Raw genomic sequence first — 18,839 nt, 5'->3', positions numbered from 1 at the left:
GGTAAGCCCGAAGCGGATAAGTCTCTGAGGAATAAGATAGGTGTCATCGTGGAAACAGGCGCGGTGAGGTTTCGATCTTTTCTAAGCCCTTGGGCAATGAAGATGGACGATGCAGACATGCAATACCCGTCTTCGTCTTCGGCTTTGGATTTATCTTTCGTATTCTCTCTTGTCTCTTGTCTATATCTTTACATCTTTGTATTTCTGATTCTGGGATACTTTGAACTAGACTTTTCCAAGATTGTTCTCGTCTGACGTTGAAATTTTATCGTACAGATTCCCATTTTATGAGAAAAAAAGGACTAATAAATATCAATAAATTTTGATAACCTATAAAAGACAGGTTGTTGTAAATTGTTAGGAGCAATATAGAATAAAATAAAAAAATTTTTTTTTAAATATACTAACAATTTATTAATTTAATAAATGAATTTTAAATGTTTCACTACTGATTAATTATACGGAGGTTTTTTTTTTTTTTTTTTTTTTTTTTTTTTTTTTTTTTTTTTAAGTTTATAAAAGAATTAACTCTGAATTTGACACTTATTAAACTTTATCTTAGCATAAAACTTTTCTGTGGATGATGATTCGCCTTCTGGGCATTCATTATCATAACTGAACAATTTTGTAACAAAGACTTTAAAAGTGGCTTTAACTAGGTTTTAAGTATACGATAAAATTAAACGATAAATGTCACTTAATTTCATAAACAGTTTTATAAAAATACTCTCTAACCAAATAAGCTTATTTTTTGCTGATAAATTTATAAGCTGGGCTTATATACAAAAAAAAAAAAAAAAATTGCCACTATTATTTTACACACGTCTTGTTTTTTTTTTTATTGACCGTGGTGAATTAAAACTTGAAATGTATCTCACGAACGTGAAGTATTTTTTTATCTCAAAAAAGAGAGAGAGAGAGAGAGAGAGAGTCGTTGGTTAAACATCTGTCCGAGCTGATGAATATAAAATTATCTTTTACCAGGATAATACATATTTTACGGTTTTTACTATTTTTTGTGATAGATTTCTTGTCCGTTTCGGTGATTTACAAAATCAATCAGTTATCTATTTTATCTCTTTGAACAAGAATAAAATTTTTTTGATACACTGAGAGTATAAAATCGAGTCTCGAGCAATTTTTTATTTAAAACAATCCAAATTAATTTTTCTTTAATGTACTTTATTTCAATTTTTTTTTTAATCTCTTGAGTAGTATTATTAATAATATATAAGATTAAAGTTTGCTTTGCCGCACAATTTATTAAAAATTAGAGTTTAAAAATTTCTCTATGGAATAGGCGGTGGCTGAAAATAGTTATAATAGGGTGGGTCAAAAAAATCGAATAATTTATTTTTGATTTTATACTCTGAAAAATAGGTTCGTAGACACCTAAAAAGAATTCTCTCCAAGTATAAGCTCTTAATTATAACGGGAAGGTCCTCCGCTTTGCGGGTTTCTATTTTTTTCGAATAATCAGATAAAAAAATTTATATCTCGCTTCCAACTGCTTGGAAAAATATTCCGTGGCATAGATTTTGTGAGAAATTGAATGCTTTACAAAAAGGTCTCTTATGACTTTTTCAAAAACTCAACCGATTAAAAGATATTCATAGTTGAAGTTTGGCTATTTTAAGGAAAATATTCGTTTTTATTATGAATTTTATAAGTCGATGAAAAAAAATTATTTCGGATTGCGAAACTCATGATTTTGTAGGAAATTTACTGCTCTACAAAAATGGTCTCTTATGATTTTTTGATTAAGTGAAGCCGTTACGAGATATTCATCGTCAAACATTAACGAATATCAATATTTCCAGTTTTTGATCAATAATTCGATAAATTTTAATTTAAACTATGAGTTTCAGGAAAATTTACATAAATTTGAGTTTCGATCGATAAAGAAATGTTATAATAAGTTAGATAAAGAATTATTGGAATTATCATTGATTTTCCTTGGAGAAATGCCTCAAGAAAAGATTTCTTTCAAACGTCCTAGTGCTGTTCATCATGCTAGATGGATGGCTAAGGCCATTTATAGTTTGAAAATGTATCTATTCAGAGATGAATTCAAACTCTCTCAGAAAGAATTGCATGGTCTTCGTCATTTTTGTATTTTTATAGTCACATTGTATTTAAAAGCTTGGTTTTCATCAACTTCTGCAACAACTGCTGCTTATCATGACTTGCAGTTTATGAAAAATTTATTGGAGTACAAACATATCAATCCTTTGATTTCTTCAGCTACGTGTGAAAAAATGATTTCGCACTTATGGTATTTGAGCGATGAACTTGCCATTTTATCACTGTTTGACGATGGCGTTCCATTAGAAGTAAAAAAAAGTATTGTTGAAGCTGTTAATACTCGTGAAGGTATAGATTCTAAAGCTAAAAGATTTGTAATTGCTAAAAAAGATTTGAATTCATTGGCGCAGAGAACTCTGAGTGACTTTATGTCTAAAAAGTCATTAAATCTTTTCAAAATCTTCGATCTACCGTATGACTTTCTTGATATCGATGTTGAATTATGGCCTACTAATGAGAGTTATCTCGAAAATAAAGAATACTTTCAACAACTAAAAGTTGTCAATGATTCAGCAGAGCGAGCTGTTGCATTAGTCAGTGAATATAATCAATGCTTGACAAAAATGAAGAACAATTCCAGTACTTATTGCAAGTTGTCAAAGAACATCAAAAACATTCCCAAATTGTAATAAAAGAAATTATTTATAGTAATAGCGTACTGTTATGTTAAAAATATAGACAATTATATTGCAATTGATAATTCAATAAAAAATTTATCTATAAAAAGTTAAATACTGGTTGTTTCTCACTTGATTCAATACTTTTCATATTAAATTTGACAAAGAAATATGTCATTCACTTCAAATTAAACTAATCATTGGCTATATGTCGAAAAAATGCTCTAATTTCTTGTTTTAATGCAATCAAACAAGCTCAAGACTGAAAACAATATTAAAAAAATTGTTTATAACATTTCTTCATCGATCGAAACTCAAATTTATGTAAATTTTCCTGAAACTCATAGTTTAAATTAAAATTTATCGAATTATTGATCAAAAACTGGAAATATTGATATTCGTTAATGTTTGACGATGAATATCTCGTAACGGCTTCACTTAATCAAAAAATCATAAGAGACCATTTTTGTAGAGCAGTAAATTTCCTACAAAATCATGAGTTCCGCAATCCGAAATAATTTTTTTTCATCGACTTATAAAATTCATAATAAAAACGAATATTTTCCTTAAAATAGCCAAACTTCAACTATGAATATCTTTTAATCGGTTGAGTTTTTGAAAAAGTCATAAGAGACCTTTTTTGTAAAGCATTCAATTTCTCACAAAATCTATGCCACGGAATATTTTTCCAAGCAGTTGGAAGCGAGATATAAATTTTTTTATCTGATTATTCGAAAAAAATAGAAACCCGCAAAGCGGAGGACCTTCCCGTTATAATTAAGAGCTTATACTTGGAGAGAATTCTTTTTAGGTGTCTACGAACCTATTTTTCAGAGTATAAAGTCAAAAATAAATTATTCGATTTTTTTGACCCACCCTAAGTTATAAAGCTTTCCCTCATAAAATGATGTAGAAATTTTTTTAATATTTAACAATAATTCAGAACACCATGACTAAAAGCTTTTTAATTCTATAATATAAAAATAAATACTAAAATGACTGATAACATAATATAAGAATAGTATAAAATCTTTGTGATTTATTATTTTATCATTTTTTTCGAATGAAATTTTATTGACAGCTTTATCCAGCTCGTATTTTAAAACAACAAACTCCTCTGATAGATTTTTCTGTCATTCTGAAATACGTAACGTGTATCAATAATATTTTCAATTTTAAGATTTGAATGTGAAAAAAAAAAAAAAAAAAAAAAATTTCACAGACATTTAAAACTAAGTGATAAAAAATAAAATAGGTATATAGATATGACAAGAAAAAGTATAGTTGTATTTTCGTTCAATGCCATTAAACGTTACATTTTCGCTATTTCCTCTTTCTAATGCGGGCTGGTTGAACGAACGTATTTCACTGTGCTTTCCAGTACGTATTAGTTACGCTCGACAAAATCATACTGCAACTAAGACCGTGAAGAACAGACTATTTCCAGTGGTCTCTTTACATATTATATAACATACATACATACATACATACATACACGCATTCTTAATCAATAAAATATAACGGATTTTTGTACCAATTGAATCGAAAGCTTTGATATAATTATTCTGAGTAAATATTACAAGAACTGCTTATAAAAAAGTAGGTATAAAAACTTTGTGGCTTACTTTTTATTTAACATTAGTTGTTAAAATAAAAAAAATATGAGAAATATTTTTTTAGCCCTGAAAGTGTTGACGTATGAGCGATTTTTTTGCACAACACTTCAACCAATAAAGCTTCATTCGAGTAAGAGAGAGGCAACTGATGAAGGATTAAAGCTGGAATAATCCAATTACTTTTTTTTTATTAACTTCAAAGGACGACTTAAAAAAAAAAAAAAAAAAAAAAAAACCTATGTATGGTTGTATAAAAAGGGCTTAAAATAAATATAGATATTTTATTTTCGAAAGAAAAAAATAATAAAATTTCGACTTTTTTAAATGGTGTATGATTTGGTCGCGGCTGATCTAGATTTGCAGGTATTTTTGACTCAATAAATAATTTAGATAACTAAAAAAAAAAAAAAAAAAAAAAAAAAAAAAATGTCCATTGCAATATTCATCAAATGAATAAAAGTTTCACGCAAGTTGTTCATTCAATATTTAAAACCTAAACTCACCAATATTACCCGGCTGTTATATACTTCATTAGTGTTATCATTATTCAATGCATTTTTGTGGATTCTCTGTTTCGTGTTCCCGATTTTCTACAAGCATATTTTATTAACAAAAAAAGAAGGAATTTTTTTTATAAATTATTTGTTAACTATTCCTGTTGATTTGAAATTCATATTGAGTAGAGGGTGTTATCTTGTTGTAATGATTATCTTGAGATGTCCATGCTTCAGTATAATTGTCACATATACATGTCTAATTATCACGAGAATTATTCTCAGCCTTTATGCGGGCGTGAATGTAGCTTTATGATAATATAATTTTTTGTTACAAAAAAATTACATTAACAACTTTATTATGTACTTTATTACTTTCACGAAATAAAATAATAATTAACTGAATTTTCGCTTCCACATTCTGGCTTATTATCTGCGTTAATTTTTTTAGAGCGCTACTTTTATAGACATGTTAAAAAAAATGAAAGATTTACTTTTTTATATAATATATTTATTTTTGTGATTAATTATTGCATTTCAGGATTTATTCAGCGACTTTCTTTTAAAGTTTTTGATATTTATAAACTCTTATTGGATGTCATTTATAAATGTTAGAGTTGACAATTAATTAAAAACATTTTATCAAACAAAAAAATGCTCATTTTGTTAAAACGTAACAGTTGAAAAAAAAAAAAAAAAAAAATTACAAGTATTGTTCGACCCTCTCAGCCACAAAATTAGTAAATTACATTTAATGTTGTTTGTAAGCTTGATGGAACTGAACAGCTAACTTTTATTAAAAATTAAAGCTTTTTTTCCCCAAGAGAATAACTGTAGAATTTATTTTCTATTATAAACGAACTTTTTTTTACGGAGCTGTGATCGTTAACTTGCCTTTTGAGAGTTACTTTATTTTTATTCAAAACTTTGCGATAATTCTAATATGAAATTTATTTAAAATATCCAGAGCAATTACCTAAATAGATAATAAATTGATATAATTAATTGTCAATATTATTAATGATACGAGTAAAAAATAGATAATTAAACTAGAGTAATTTATGTGATGCATATAGAATATATAGATATATATTTCACAGAGGAGACAGGATCTAACTTTGGCAAGAGTAAGTCTTTTAATAATTAAAATGTCCATTATACACTCGTGAATAGTTTATTGATAACCGATACTTGATAGACATCGGAGATACGTTAAAGAGTTTCTTTACAACGGATACTAAATAATCGAGGAAGTAGATGTCGTAACCGATAATAGAACTATAAAATTTTAAATTACTGACTAACTAATAAACATAAAAATTATTTTTCCTTCGACACTTAAAGTTCAAGTATTATTGTGAAACAGGTTGATAAATTATTTAGGTAATAATTATCGTAAACTTCCCGTCATTAAGTTGTTAATTTGTGTCTGTTTTATTGACTACATTTCATGGTTCAGCATTATTGCAATTGGATATTTTCCAAAGAGTATCATTTTTTTTTTTTTTTATCCACTGCAGTATCATAAAAAATGGAATCCATTTAATGGTCATGTATCTCATAGTTAAATGCGTCGAAAATATTTGTTTAATATCTTTTTTTTTTTTTTCCTGGTAATATTATCTACAACACAATATAATTTCCAATAATTTTAATTAAAGTTTTAATAAACAAACTAATAAAGGGATGATTCAAATAATATTTTTGATGTAATTTCGTAATATCAAATTATATTTTTAACAATAGTATTATCGTTTAAGCTAAAAAAATTTTGAGTGTCTGAAATTTCAAAACATGTTGTTATTCAAAGTATCAATATCAAAATTCATATACACTCGATACGTTTAGTTCATCAGAGAATTCAAGGGAATAATGCTGTTAGAATCAGATTACTATTATTGATTGAAATTTAGTACACTGGTTTCGAAATAGTAGTGTAAAATGATTCGTCGATTTATCAACTCTACGAAGTAGTCCATTTCTAATTTAAAATAATTATTCTTTTTGACTTTTCCTGAAATAATTAAGTCAGATGAATTAATCAGTTTGACAGCACTGAAAGCTCAATCAGATAGAATTTTTTTTGAAAATAATATATAGGTGGTTGTAGCGTAATTTTGATCAGTTTAAATATATTTATATAGGGGCTGGGGTAAGTTGATGTTCACCTTTGGTGGTTGTCGAGTTAGTGCAGCGGGCTCACCACATTGTTTCGGCTCCGATCGCAGGATTGCATTAATAGGATACGTGGAAATAGATAGAATACGTCAACATCAGATTATATATTAACCAACAGCTTTGTTCGCAAGTACTTGGAAAATAACTACTATCAATTATGATATTTATTGACACTTTGTACTCGTACTAGGATTAATTACCTTCTCCGTGGATATTGACAACTAAAGCTTTGAAATAAAATGAAGAGTGTCGGAAATTTGAAAGCTTTCGAGGATCAAAAAAAGATTGATATCCATTTATACTCGACTAGATTTGAGGAATTCCGTTAATTTAATAAAAAAATTAGCATATACATTTACGTTTAATTAATTAACAGAAGAGCTTTTGTGCTAATTAAAAAAAAAAAAAAAAAAATTATTATTTAGAGAATAATATGCAGAATCACATGTTTAATTGTTTTTTTTTTTTTTTTTTTTTTTTTATTAAGTTAATACACTTAATAAACATTTATATAATTTAAAACATTTGCAGAGCATGAGAGAATTTATTTTCAAGATCCATAAGTCAAGGGCTTTACGGTAAGTAAACACTTTTACTTAATCTTTTTATACTTTATCTCGGCTTTGTACGAAAATATTCTACTAATTTTTCTTTTATTCTCCTAATAAATTTAAAAGGTATAGAACATGTATTAATTACCCTCAGAATCCAATTACATTACTGACTTAATATGTAAATTAGTATTATAAAAAATTTTTATTACTATAATAAGTCACAAGTTATTGTGATGGTACGAAAGATAATAAATGTTCATTAAAATGTTATAAGCCAAAATATAGAGCTAATAAAGTAAATGGATAGAAAAATGTTTCATAATAATGGTATATAACATCATGTACTCAGACATCGATCGTAAAGTAAAAACTAAAATTTTTAGACCGCCTGTGTATATGATTTCCATAAAGTTGTACCAAAGTGAGACGATTTGTCACGTTAGGTAGGGGATTATAGTCAAGCTTAATGCCGCCGCGTCGAATGTATACGAGTGTAGTTATACACTCTCATACCAAGATACCGTTCTAGCGAATTGTCAACTTAATACCATTTACTTTTATTATAATTTTTCCTTTATCGAGGCTATTATTTCTTCACAATCAAAAACTTTTTCTCTTCAATATATATATTTTACAAATATCAATTGTCAAAATAATAATTTAATTTATAAATCTTTAAAAATTCTTCGGATGGTACAAATCATCTCATTATTTAGATACGAAATAACCGTGGGTTATTTATTGGCAGATAAATTTAGAGAAGAGTGGGATATATCTTGGCCTATTAGTAGCCTCACTATTGATTACCAGCATTTCCTTTTTTTTTTTTTTAAGTTGCTTTTAATAATAATTAAAATATAGTTGAATTTTATTTCTACAGAGTAAAACATCTATACATTTGTTTTTTATTCAATTAAACTTTTTAATTAAAATCCAGGTAGCATTTAATATAAAATTGAATTGTTAATTTATTAGAGAATTAAATTTTTACCAGATAATTTTAGAGTTTGAACAGAAAAAATCTACTATTTTTTAAAAACTAACTACGCGCTCACTTTTAAAGCAGTGGAAAAATGAGTGTTTACTATTTCGCTCGACTCTCTATTGCTTTTTATTACAGTTGTTGAAATGTTGACTAAAGTATAATTATTCAAATTTGTTTAGCAAACAATTTTTTTTTGTCTTTAGAGTATTTATTCTAGTGGTAGTTCAAGGTGCATGAGCACGTTCTCAACATTATCAGTGTAGTATACTTAAACAAATTTATTCAAGTCTTTAATTATCTGACACTTTAATAATTTTAAAAAACTTTTCTTGTGTAAAAAAAAAATTTTTCAACTAAGTGTGTTTGTTCAGTAATATTAATAAAATTATTTAATTTGAAATAGTATAAAACCACTTGAATTACAAAGTTCTATTGCTATATTAATATTAAGTGAATAATAAAGTTTAAGTACAAATTAATTTATCGGATAGAGAAAAGTTTGTAATTGTGTTTAATAATCTACATAAATGGCTAGGGTGTAGGTAGTTTGGTCGAAGAAGTCAAAATTAAATATATTATTAAATTAATCTAGGAAAATGATTGATGTAATAATAAGACAAAATTTTTACGATGCAAGACGTTATAAATTCTTAGGTGGTTTAACTTGTTATTCCTAAAACGTAGCCTCGTTACCGCTCACCCGTATATATTTTATTGTGTAAGGTCCTTTTACGCTCTACCGCAAGCGCACTAGTATCATTCTGCAGGATTACTGCAGAAGACAGTTAATTCACTAGTTTATATGTTAAATTTATTCTTACTCTCTTCAGATAACACATTGTTAATTGGAACAAAAAAAATCAAAGTGCATACAAGCTCTGACAACCATTTAATTCGTTTTATTTACTCGTTTTTAAACAATAAGACTTACCTTTATTTCAACTTTGATTCAAGAAAAACTTTTAAATAATATAAATGTCTCAATTATTTTATTATACATTTTTTTTTTTTTTTTTTTTTTTTTTTATTCAGCACAAATAATTCTAATCAATAAATATACACGTATATGTATGTACAAATAGTTTACACCTACCATAATTAATTAACGGTCTATTTATTTAATACAATGATTTGTACATAAAGCACTAGTCCGCTAAATAAATTACTATTTATTTAAATATTTTATTTTTGTTTAATTAACAACTAGATAAACTGTTTTCACGTACGATAAATAATATATAACAATATTAATTGACTATATTGATTAAAACTAATTATTTTATTTTATTTCATTCTATAAATTTGCTAAAAAACAGATATTACTAATAAAAAACTTGTTCACACCTGGATTTGTTAAAAATGTGATTTGTTTTCTGGTTTTATCGCTCTCTGTTTATTATTTTTTTATTCTCATGAATAATAATTCTATCAAATAAAAAAAAAATGCCATAAGCCAAAAATAAATGCATCATGATAATGTACATATATGTATATCCAGAAATGAACAAGTTCATTTTTTATTTAAATTTTATAAATTTGATTTTTAATGAATGTGAAAAAATATAGTTTTTTTTTTTTTTTTTTTTTTTTTAATAACTATTAGGTATAATTTATTATTATTATTATTATTATTATTATTATTATTATTATTATTATTATTATTATTATTATTATTATTATTATTATTATTTCACAATTTAGATAATTGGGTTTTTATTTTATTTATTTTTATTATTATTATTATTATTATTGTTATAAATACAATATTAGTGTGATTGCTTCTCAATAAAAAAATTGAGATCAACATTAAATTATTTTGTTTCTTCATATATATTTTTTGATTGACACATGACTGTTAGAGTAATATCGAAAAATTTTATTGTACAAATCACTGGGTCTTAAATATTTGTGTTATAAAAATTTTCACAGTCATTAAAATTTCAATAATTTATTTTATTTATTATAAAAACTATTATTTTACTCATCGCGGTGATTTTATTATCTAAAAAAAATAAATAAATCTTAAAAACTTATAATTTAAAAAGTTCTGCCTCCGGGACAGCGATATGTATTTGTCTACACAATAATATATATATATATATATATATCTATTAATATTAATACGAATATAATAAATAATGAAATTTTTTAGAGTCTATATATTTAAAAAAATTAAAAAAAAACATGGCAGTGATGACTCGATGTTTAAAAGTCGTCGGATTGACGAGTGAAAAAAGAAAAAGAAAAAGAAATAAAAAAAGAATTAAAAACGATTAAGTTAAGTGAACTGTGCGTAGAGTTTAGTTGCTTTTGATAGAAAATCGATTATTCCTGAGTCTTCAATTATCCGCATTTTGTCTTGGGCACCTTCAAAAGGTAACAAAGCCTGGATGATTACGTTGAAAATGCTGCCGGCAGCGAAATCCCCCCTAGAAAGGTATTGACACACCAATCTCTCTTGTGAATGATCCACTTTCAGTTGAACCGGTAAACCAAACCAATCGATCGACTCCCGTTTACCCATCACCATTGATTCCCGGTGAACTCTGTGTTCCAGTATTTTTTTTTTTAGGTATTGTCCGTTTAATTATCCTAGTAGGCCAAGTACGATAAAAATTATCCTGAGAACAGCGTTTAAGAAGGCAACAAGGCATCGAAGCGCGTAAATTACTTAACTGGGAATGCTGAATATTGCACCCACAGTGGCGCCAAGTATTTATCGGCGTTTGAAATTCTTCCGGTGGTTTGAGTATTAGCAGATCCTCGACAGGTTCCAACGTACCATTTATACCAAGACTTTGACTTTTGAGAGGCAATGCGGGGGGGGTAAACGTGGATCAAGAAGTCATCAGCTGCTCCAAGGGGTACTTAAATTTACTAAAGCAAGTATCGTTTTCGTCGAATGAACTCTGTGTGCCGACGTTTATTAGAGGTACTCGCCCAGAGATATTGTATGACACACGGGGATGGCGTCTCTTGTACGGCTCCCAATCCCCAGCTTCCCGTCGTCAGTGAGTCGCAATAACATCGGGGGCGCTTTTGGTGCTTTCTATGCTAAAAGGCCTCTTTTGGTCAATTTCGATAATCGCTTCTGCCCGATATCGTGGATCCGAGAGCGGGCATTTCGGCGTGTCTGAGAGTGCTGAGTGCTGAGAGCTGTTAGTTGGATTTGAGGAGCCGCGACCGGACCCATAGAGACTTCCATACCTCTCCCCAGATCCGATAGTCGCCTGTCTCGAGAGAATCGGTTCTTTGAAACCAGGTGGTGCGCGTTCTGGTTTCGGGCTCTGGTATCTGTGGTAGCTCGGGTACTCGGGGTCTGTGGCTAGTTCTGTCGACTGAATCGGGGGAGAGTAGCTTTGCTGCTCGTGAAATGACCATCCTGGGGGAGCGGGTATCGGGGTGTTGTGTCTTGGACAAATAATTCCGTTGGTAACGTGACCTCGAGAATCTGAATTACAAATGGAGCAGGGCTGAGACGAGAAACGTATTCTTGGAGTGCTCGAGAGACTTTGCTTGGGGCTTTGGGAAGATAACTGACCTTGTGAGGGTTTACGAGAGGCAGACGTACCTACCCCGTTTTGAGAGCTACCGCTACGGTATCCAAACGTTGAAAAACCCGGAGATACTCGGGGATCGGATATACGGGGATCAAAAAGGCTTTCACGGGTTTGACAAGAACTGTCGCACATCTCTGGCTCCTCGTTGGATTCCTGCAAACGTTCTTGCGTAGCATTACTCATGTTATTACTCTGGTGAATGTCGTTTATCTCGACACCGGCGTAGTTCATTTCTAAAATGTGTTCTTTAGTAGTGTAGTCGTGGGCTATCAGTGTCGCATCTGTTACCAGTTCTTTGCTTGTTTCTATCTCCAGACTCGGTGATTCGCTATCACGCTGACGGATATCTGTTTGAGATTGGGACAAAGGACACGGCGTTGCTTTCCGACCGATTTCATCCAGCCGATTTTCACGAGACATCCGAATATGCTCCTGTAACAGAGTATTCATTTGGCTGTTAATATTTTTATTGTCAAAAATATCAAATAAAAATTTTTATGGGTAATTAAATTTTTGCGGTACTTAAAATTTTAATGCCTTTTATCCTGTATGTACTTTATGTGAGGGAAAAACTTACTTTTATTATTCGATGATCACGAGCGAGCTTACGAACGCAGTTGAATATAAAGGAAAAACACATCCCAAACATTATCAACGAGAATATTACAAGGATTATTATAATTCGACCTGATTCGAAGGCAATTGAACTTTTGTTTGGCTGAAACATAACATAAAAGTACTTTTATTAAAAATAATCACATGATTTAATTTTAAATAATAAATCAAATTTATTTATGTCTACACACTTGGCTTTAATAGGATTTTAATAAAATATTATTTTTGTTGTGTACCGAACAGCTTTTGTACGATTAATTTTGATCATTGACATTAATTACAATTGATAAAATAATAATTACAATATTATATTTTGATGATGATGAAGTCTTATTGCAGTAAAACAATTAGAAAAAAAAACATAATTTTTTTTTTTTTTAACTTATTCTAAAATTTAATTGACAATTATTTTATTTTATCGGTCAATATACTTTTGGATAAAATAAACCAAATAATTTACTAAAATAGTATTTATCTAAAAAGATTACACAACATATTGTTCAATTAAGCTCGTTATTTTAAGAGCAACTCGCATTTAGCGCACAGTAAAAATAAAGGTGAATCGAATGAAATTTATTTTAAAGAAGATGAAACAACTTTAGTTTTAAATTTATAATCCAGAGGTTAATTTAAATGAAAAGTATTCAGACTATTATCTCTGCAGAAAATTGTTTATTTTTTTTAAAGCGTAAACTTTTGGTGTATAAATTGATAATTTTGTGGTTTCATAAATTGTTTTGTAATAAATGCACGTGAGTGTAGGGTAAATGAATATTCAAATGAAAAATGAATATTAATAGACGAACAAGTGTGAATTAAAAATAAAATTAATTTCTCATTTGAAGAGAAATATGATATGATGAAAGACTCGCTGTCTAGTTCAGAGTAAGATAATTTTTATTTGGGTGTATAGATATCTATACTTGAGGGTTTATACACCACATTCAAAGTGAGGGCGTTCCTCGAATTTCTCAAACAAGAAGCATAGTTAAATGATAAAGCGGTAGGGGAATACCTCGATGAAATCATGAGATTTGCTTGGGGTTGAATCGTTATGAGGATTACACTAGTGGCTTCCCTACTTCACTGGGCGTTTCTATAATGCAGCTATTGCAGCTATGAACCAGAGACGACTACTATATATATATATATATATATATATATATATATATATATATATATATATATATATATATATATATATATATATATTTATTTCAGACCTAAACCACTGTGTGAATTGTAGAACACGCTCAAAGTATATTAAACCACTAACTGCATTTAAATAATCCAACATTCCCATTTCATTCATTTTACAATATTGATGTCAAATTTTAATTCGAAAAAAAAAACTATTTTTACTCAATTTTTACTTGAGTACGTTACCAGATTTTGGTTGTAAAAAAGTTAGTTACAAAGAGTGTTATTCTTTCACATTTAATGTGACAGAAAAATATTTATCTGAAATAAACTCTTGAGAAAACTATTCGGAGTGAGAAAAGCCAAGAAGAGCTGCACTGTTTCGTGAGCTGTCAGACAGATTTTACTTTATTGTGTCTTTTTGTTTAGTCTATCCCGTTTTATTTATTTTTATTTTTTGATTCAGAGAGTTGATTACAATAGTGCAGGGACTTGAGGCAGTTTGCAAGGCGCTTGACTAAAACAATTCCTATTCTACTGATGCCAGGGGCATTAACCGCAGTCGTAACCACATGCCTGCGTTACAAGTAGAGTCCATTTGGTCTAGGAAACTAAGACTGGTGACAATACAAAAATTAAACCTTTCACTAAAAATTCTCTCTTGTTTATTCAAATTATTTTATTTATTTTAATCCCGTCAAATAATAATTCAATATTAACGGTAATACTGATATCTAGATAAGTCGATTTTCAAGTTAAGACCATCACATCTCAAACGTATCACGAATTAATCTATTCTGCTGTGCATTAGTTTTGAACTGGTTGAGAATTTAATGCGACAGTAAATCTCTTATCGAATTTCTTCCTGTTGATCAATAGTTAACGGATTAATAGTGGCTTCAACAAGATCTTATCCGTTGTTGTAGGTCATCCTTTATAATCTTCATTAAATAATAATTCGTCGATTAGACAAATTCGAATATTTTATCACGTTTAAATTAAATTTCACAATGAATTCTACTTAGCTTAACTAACTTGTTAGTTATCAAGATATACATAATTAAGTTGGTGTACTGTAGAAACGCTTATCAAGCCTCATATACCGAGAAGGTATATCTAATTACATGGCTTTTTGGCATACTAATAGTGCGCCGTGTAATTTTCGAAAGCTTTGTTAATCGACTAGTTAACTTAATTATCATAAAGAGTTTAATTTTTTAATAATAATAATAATAATAATAATAATAATAATAATAATAATAATAATAATCGTGAATATTAAGTCCAGCTATAATGAGTATGAGGTTTTTTTTTCTTATTTATTATTATAAATAATAAATAAGTGGGCATACTGCGGAACACGGTTCAGATTTTGTTGTTGTTCTTTCAGTGTTGTTGTTGTTGTTGTTGTTGTTGTTGTCGTCATTGTATTTCTATATATTTGAGTTGGTTGTAATGTAACTTTGACTTGCATCCCGAGGGAAAAGTGAAATATTTACTTGTCGGATAATAGAGGTCTTTTCCCGATAGAATTGTTTGTATTTGTTGTGGCTGTGCTTTAAATCTGCTGTCAGGTATTATCCTTTTACGATTGGTAATACTCAGTATTTGTGACATTTACAAATTTTTATTGTCTATCAAATATATATTTAAAAAAAAAATATGTGTTAATAATTTAATTTAGTTTTTATCTGTAAATTTTCTGATTCAGATAAATGAAATAACCGAAACTGAAAACCATGTGAAGAACCAAAGAAAAGGAAAAAAAATTAAAGATTCTTTTCCACTTACTTTGGTACGTGTGAATGAGTGTTTGACGATAGCTACCGACGTTTTTTTTTTTTTTTTTATTTTCATGCAGCAGCGTTACTGCCGTACGGAAAGAGCTTTGCTGACGGCATTTTCTTTGATGTTAAAATTGAACATTCTGTGGTTGGAATGTTGAAAAAAAAGTTTGTTTCAAAAGTAACCCAATGCGTATTTATTAATAACACAAAATCTAGAAAATTCATGATTTTCTTCTACTCGCTATTGATAAGATTTAATATTCTTGAATATTTTATACAGCTTCACAGAGAAGAAGAATTTTTATTAAACTTTTAAATTATCACCACAGTCTGTTTACAAGTTTGTTTAATAAAATTCTGTTTTTTGTATGAGTAATCCAACTTGTGCATTACACTGGAAAGAAAATTTATTTGCAATCATCTCCAACAGTAAATAAATACTCTTTTGCTTCAGATACTTGATTTTTTGATAAATTTTTAGTTAATTTATTCACCGATTATTTTAAGAATAAAATTTATCATTTTTTAATTTGAATTTTATTACATAATTTTTTTTTTTTTAATTCTTAAATAGTTTAGAATAAACTTTAAAATCTTAAAATAAAATAAAAGTACTTAACATGGATTACAAGACTAATAATACTTTACTTAATTTTTTATAAAAACTGTAAAGTTTAAATACAGATAAAAACAGATCAATTTTTTTTTCTCGAGTAATCCGAGGAGCGAATTTAAAACTACCGTTGGCCTCACTACAAGACTGAATATAAAATAAAAATCATTATACTTATTTACATTAAAATATTTCTATGAAATCCTTTTTATAAATTCTTATTTATACTTTAAATAAAAGAATTTAACGATTTGAATTAAGAGAAAGCGAAATTTATTTAAAAAAAATTAATATTCAGTGTTGGCAAACAACGGATTGTTCGGTATCTTGTTCTGGTAAGTTGCCAAAAGTATGGGTATTGTGTATCGTTACTTTAAAGCTCTCATTTGTTGTCAAGCATCTCTACATTCTCCCATGAAATAATCGAGAAATGTATTTTCACATGGACAGTAACCAACGCGATCATTTGGGACTACCCCGTAATTGTGAATTTATTACACCTGGCTATAAAGTCTTTGTGTAGGCGAGCTATGGTCGATTTAACTATGGTCATTATAATTTATTACATTAAAAGAGTATTTACGAGGGTTGTATTTATTAAAATCATAAAATAACTCACACCACAGATTGATACATCTTCGTCCCATTTGAGGCGACAGTTTTCTCGCTCATTGCACTTTAAATGTCCAGCGATACACGTTGCGTCATCACAATCATATTCATCATCTTCACACGCTATTGATAAAAAAAAAAAAAAATATCATTTATTATTCTATTTATTTCGTCAATTTATTGTAAAAAGTTATCAATAAATTAAATTTATTCAAATAGAATTCTTTCATCTGAAAATCATTTAAATAATTGGGAATTAATTTATCTGAAAGCTTTAATGAATTGATAGCCAAAAAAAAAAAAAATTTAATTAAAACTGATGGCTTCAACAGTTAAGCTGCTTACTGAGCCTGATATACTAATAAAACAGTAATCGGTACTGGTTAAACTTTAATCTCTCGTAAAACTTTACTTCTCACAAGTTTTAATTCTACTAGCTTTAAAACGATTTCAATTTATTGTGATAATAATTATATTAAGTATCATTGAATATATCGACAGTAGATACTATTATACTATAATAATTTATAGATGCGAGAGAACAGTGATAATACTCCAGTATAGTTAGTGCAGCTCAAACTGAGTAATACAATACTTACATTGGACGTTCGGCTCCTTGTCTCTAATGGCAGTCATGAGGGATTTGAAACTGCTATTGATCGCTTTGATTTCCAAGTAAAATCTCATATACATGACATTCGATTTAGTGTTTACTGTTTCCGCAATACTGCCGCAGAAATTTTTCACCAACGAGTTCATCTCTGTTTTTTTGTCAAAGATAGTGAGAAAATTTGCATCGCAGTCGTTTGGTTTTTCCAATTTAAAATACTCAAAAGTCATTTGTATCTAAAACATCCATTCAATATTTCAATTTAGTGAAATAATATAATGTAGAAAGAAAACAAAAATTAAATTAAATTAAATTTACGTTAGTTGGACTTTCGTGACTAAACTACGGTATAAAATGACAAAATAATATCATTTTGTCATAATTTATTTCTATTTCTATTTCTATCGTGATAAGTTTATGCTTTTAGTTAATTAATTCTTGATATTTAATAAAAGTTTCGTGTTGTAAAACAAATAAACTTACCCGCCATTTTTCTTTGGCCCTGATGATCCACAAGCAGTCCAACGGCACGTTGTTTTTCTGGGCTATTTTTCTCTCTTCTCCAATCAGGGTGTCGTTAATTTCTGCGTCGGCTTGTTCAGTCACGTATTTAATGCAAGGTTCCGGCTCGGCTGGTATTCCGACTGTTAAAATAATCTAGATAAATGATTCTAACTCGATATTTTTATTTTTATTATTTTTGATTTGAAATTTTCAGTTCTAAATAATCTAACAACTAGATAAATTGATTTTACCGAGTCCATATGTTTTACTACAAATTATCTGTTTCCAAAATGTCTCATAATTTCTATCCGCCGGAGGTAATTTACATTATCCTGGAGAACAAATTGTTCCAGCTATTCGTTAATTACTCGTATCAGGACGGCAGTCAATAACAGGGTGAAATACCGTAAGGCATACAAATTTTAGAGAATAGCTCACTAATAAAATATTTACAGTCTGCGTACTGTGTGTAACAGAAGAATATATTATATTTAATTAATAAAATACTATTGTTTTTATTCATCTCAATTGGAGTGATAATAAAGTTGTTGAAAGCGAGTTTTATCGGTTATCATTATCAGCTATTGAATTTAATGTAATAAATTTATCGTTATAAGTCAATTCTGAAATAATAAAAAAAAAAAAAAAAATGCTGATGTTTTTTATTGAAGGATATTCGTTTTATTTTTTTTCGTATTTAATTACAGTATTAAAAAGTGATTACGATATTTGGCAAGTTTCAATCACCTTAAATATGATTTAATGCACTCGAAATGTTAATTTAATATCTACGGGGATGGAATTGGAGTACTAAATCATCAATTAAATTATACGACCTTCAAACTCATAACCAGAATCAATATCAAACT

The 18,839-nt window shown here is 28.5% G+C and overlaps 1 protein-coding gene across 1 annotated transcript in view; it reads right to left on the bottom strand.

Moving 5' to 3' along the window:
- Positions 1-10,155: 10,155 nt before the first annotated feature.
- The window catches only part of Neto (Neuropilin and tolloid-like), a 44,710-nt gene continuing 36,026 nt past the window's right edge, over positions 10,156-18,839 (bottom strand). The window contains exons 5-9 of the mRNA XM_074246425.1: positions 17,950-18,110; positions 17,456-17,702; positions 16,864-16,979; positions 12,667-12,807; positions 10,156-12,521 (exon numbers count right to left, since the gene is read on the bottom strand). Of these exons, the coding sequence (XP_074102526.1) occupies positions 11,538-12,521; positions 12,667-12,807; positions 16,864-16,979; positions 17,456-17,702; positions 17,950-18,110 (1,649 nt within the window). The 3' untranslated portion in view covers positions 10,156-11,537. The remainder of the gene's footprint in view (positions 12,522-12,666; positions 12,808-16,863; positions 16,980-17,455; positions 17,703-17,949; positions 18,111-18,839) is intronic.

Source organism: Cotesia typhae, unplaced genomic scaffold (assembly GCF_013202065.1).
Source record: "Cotesia typhae breed Kobodo isofemale line unplaced genomic scaffold, CoteBio_Ctyphae contig_48, whole genome shotgun sequence".
In the NCBI taxonomy this organism is placed as follows: domain Eukaryota; kingdom Metazoa; phylum Arthropoda; class Insecta; order Hymenoptera; family Braconidae; genus Cotesia; species Cotesia typhae.
Note: the sequence above shows the minus strand (reverse complement) of the source record. Positions and strands in the feature narration are given on the sequence as shown.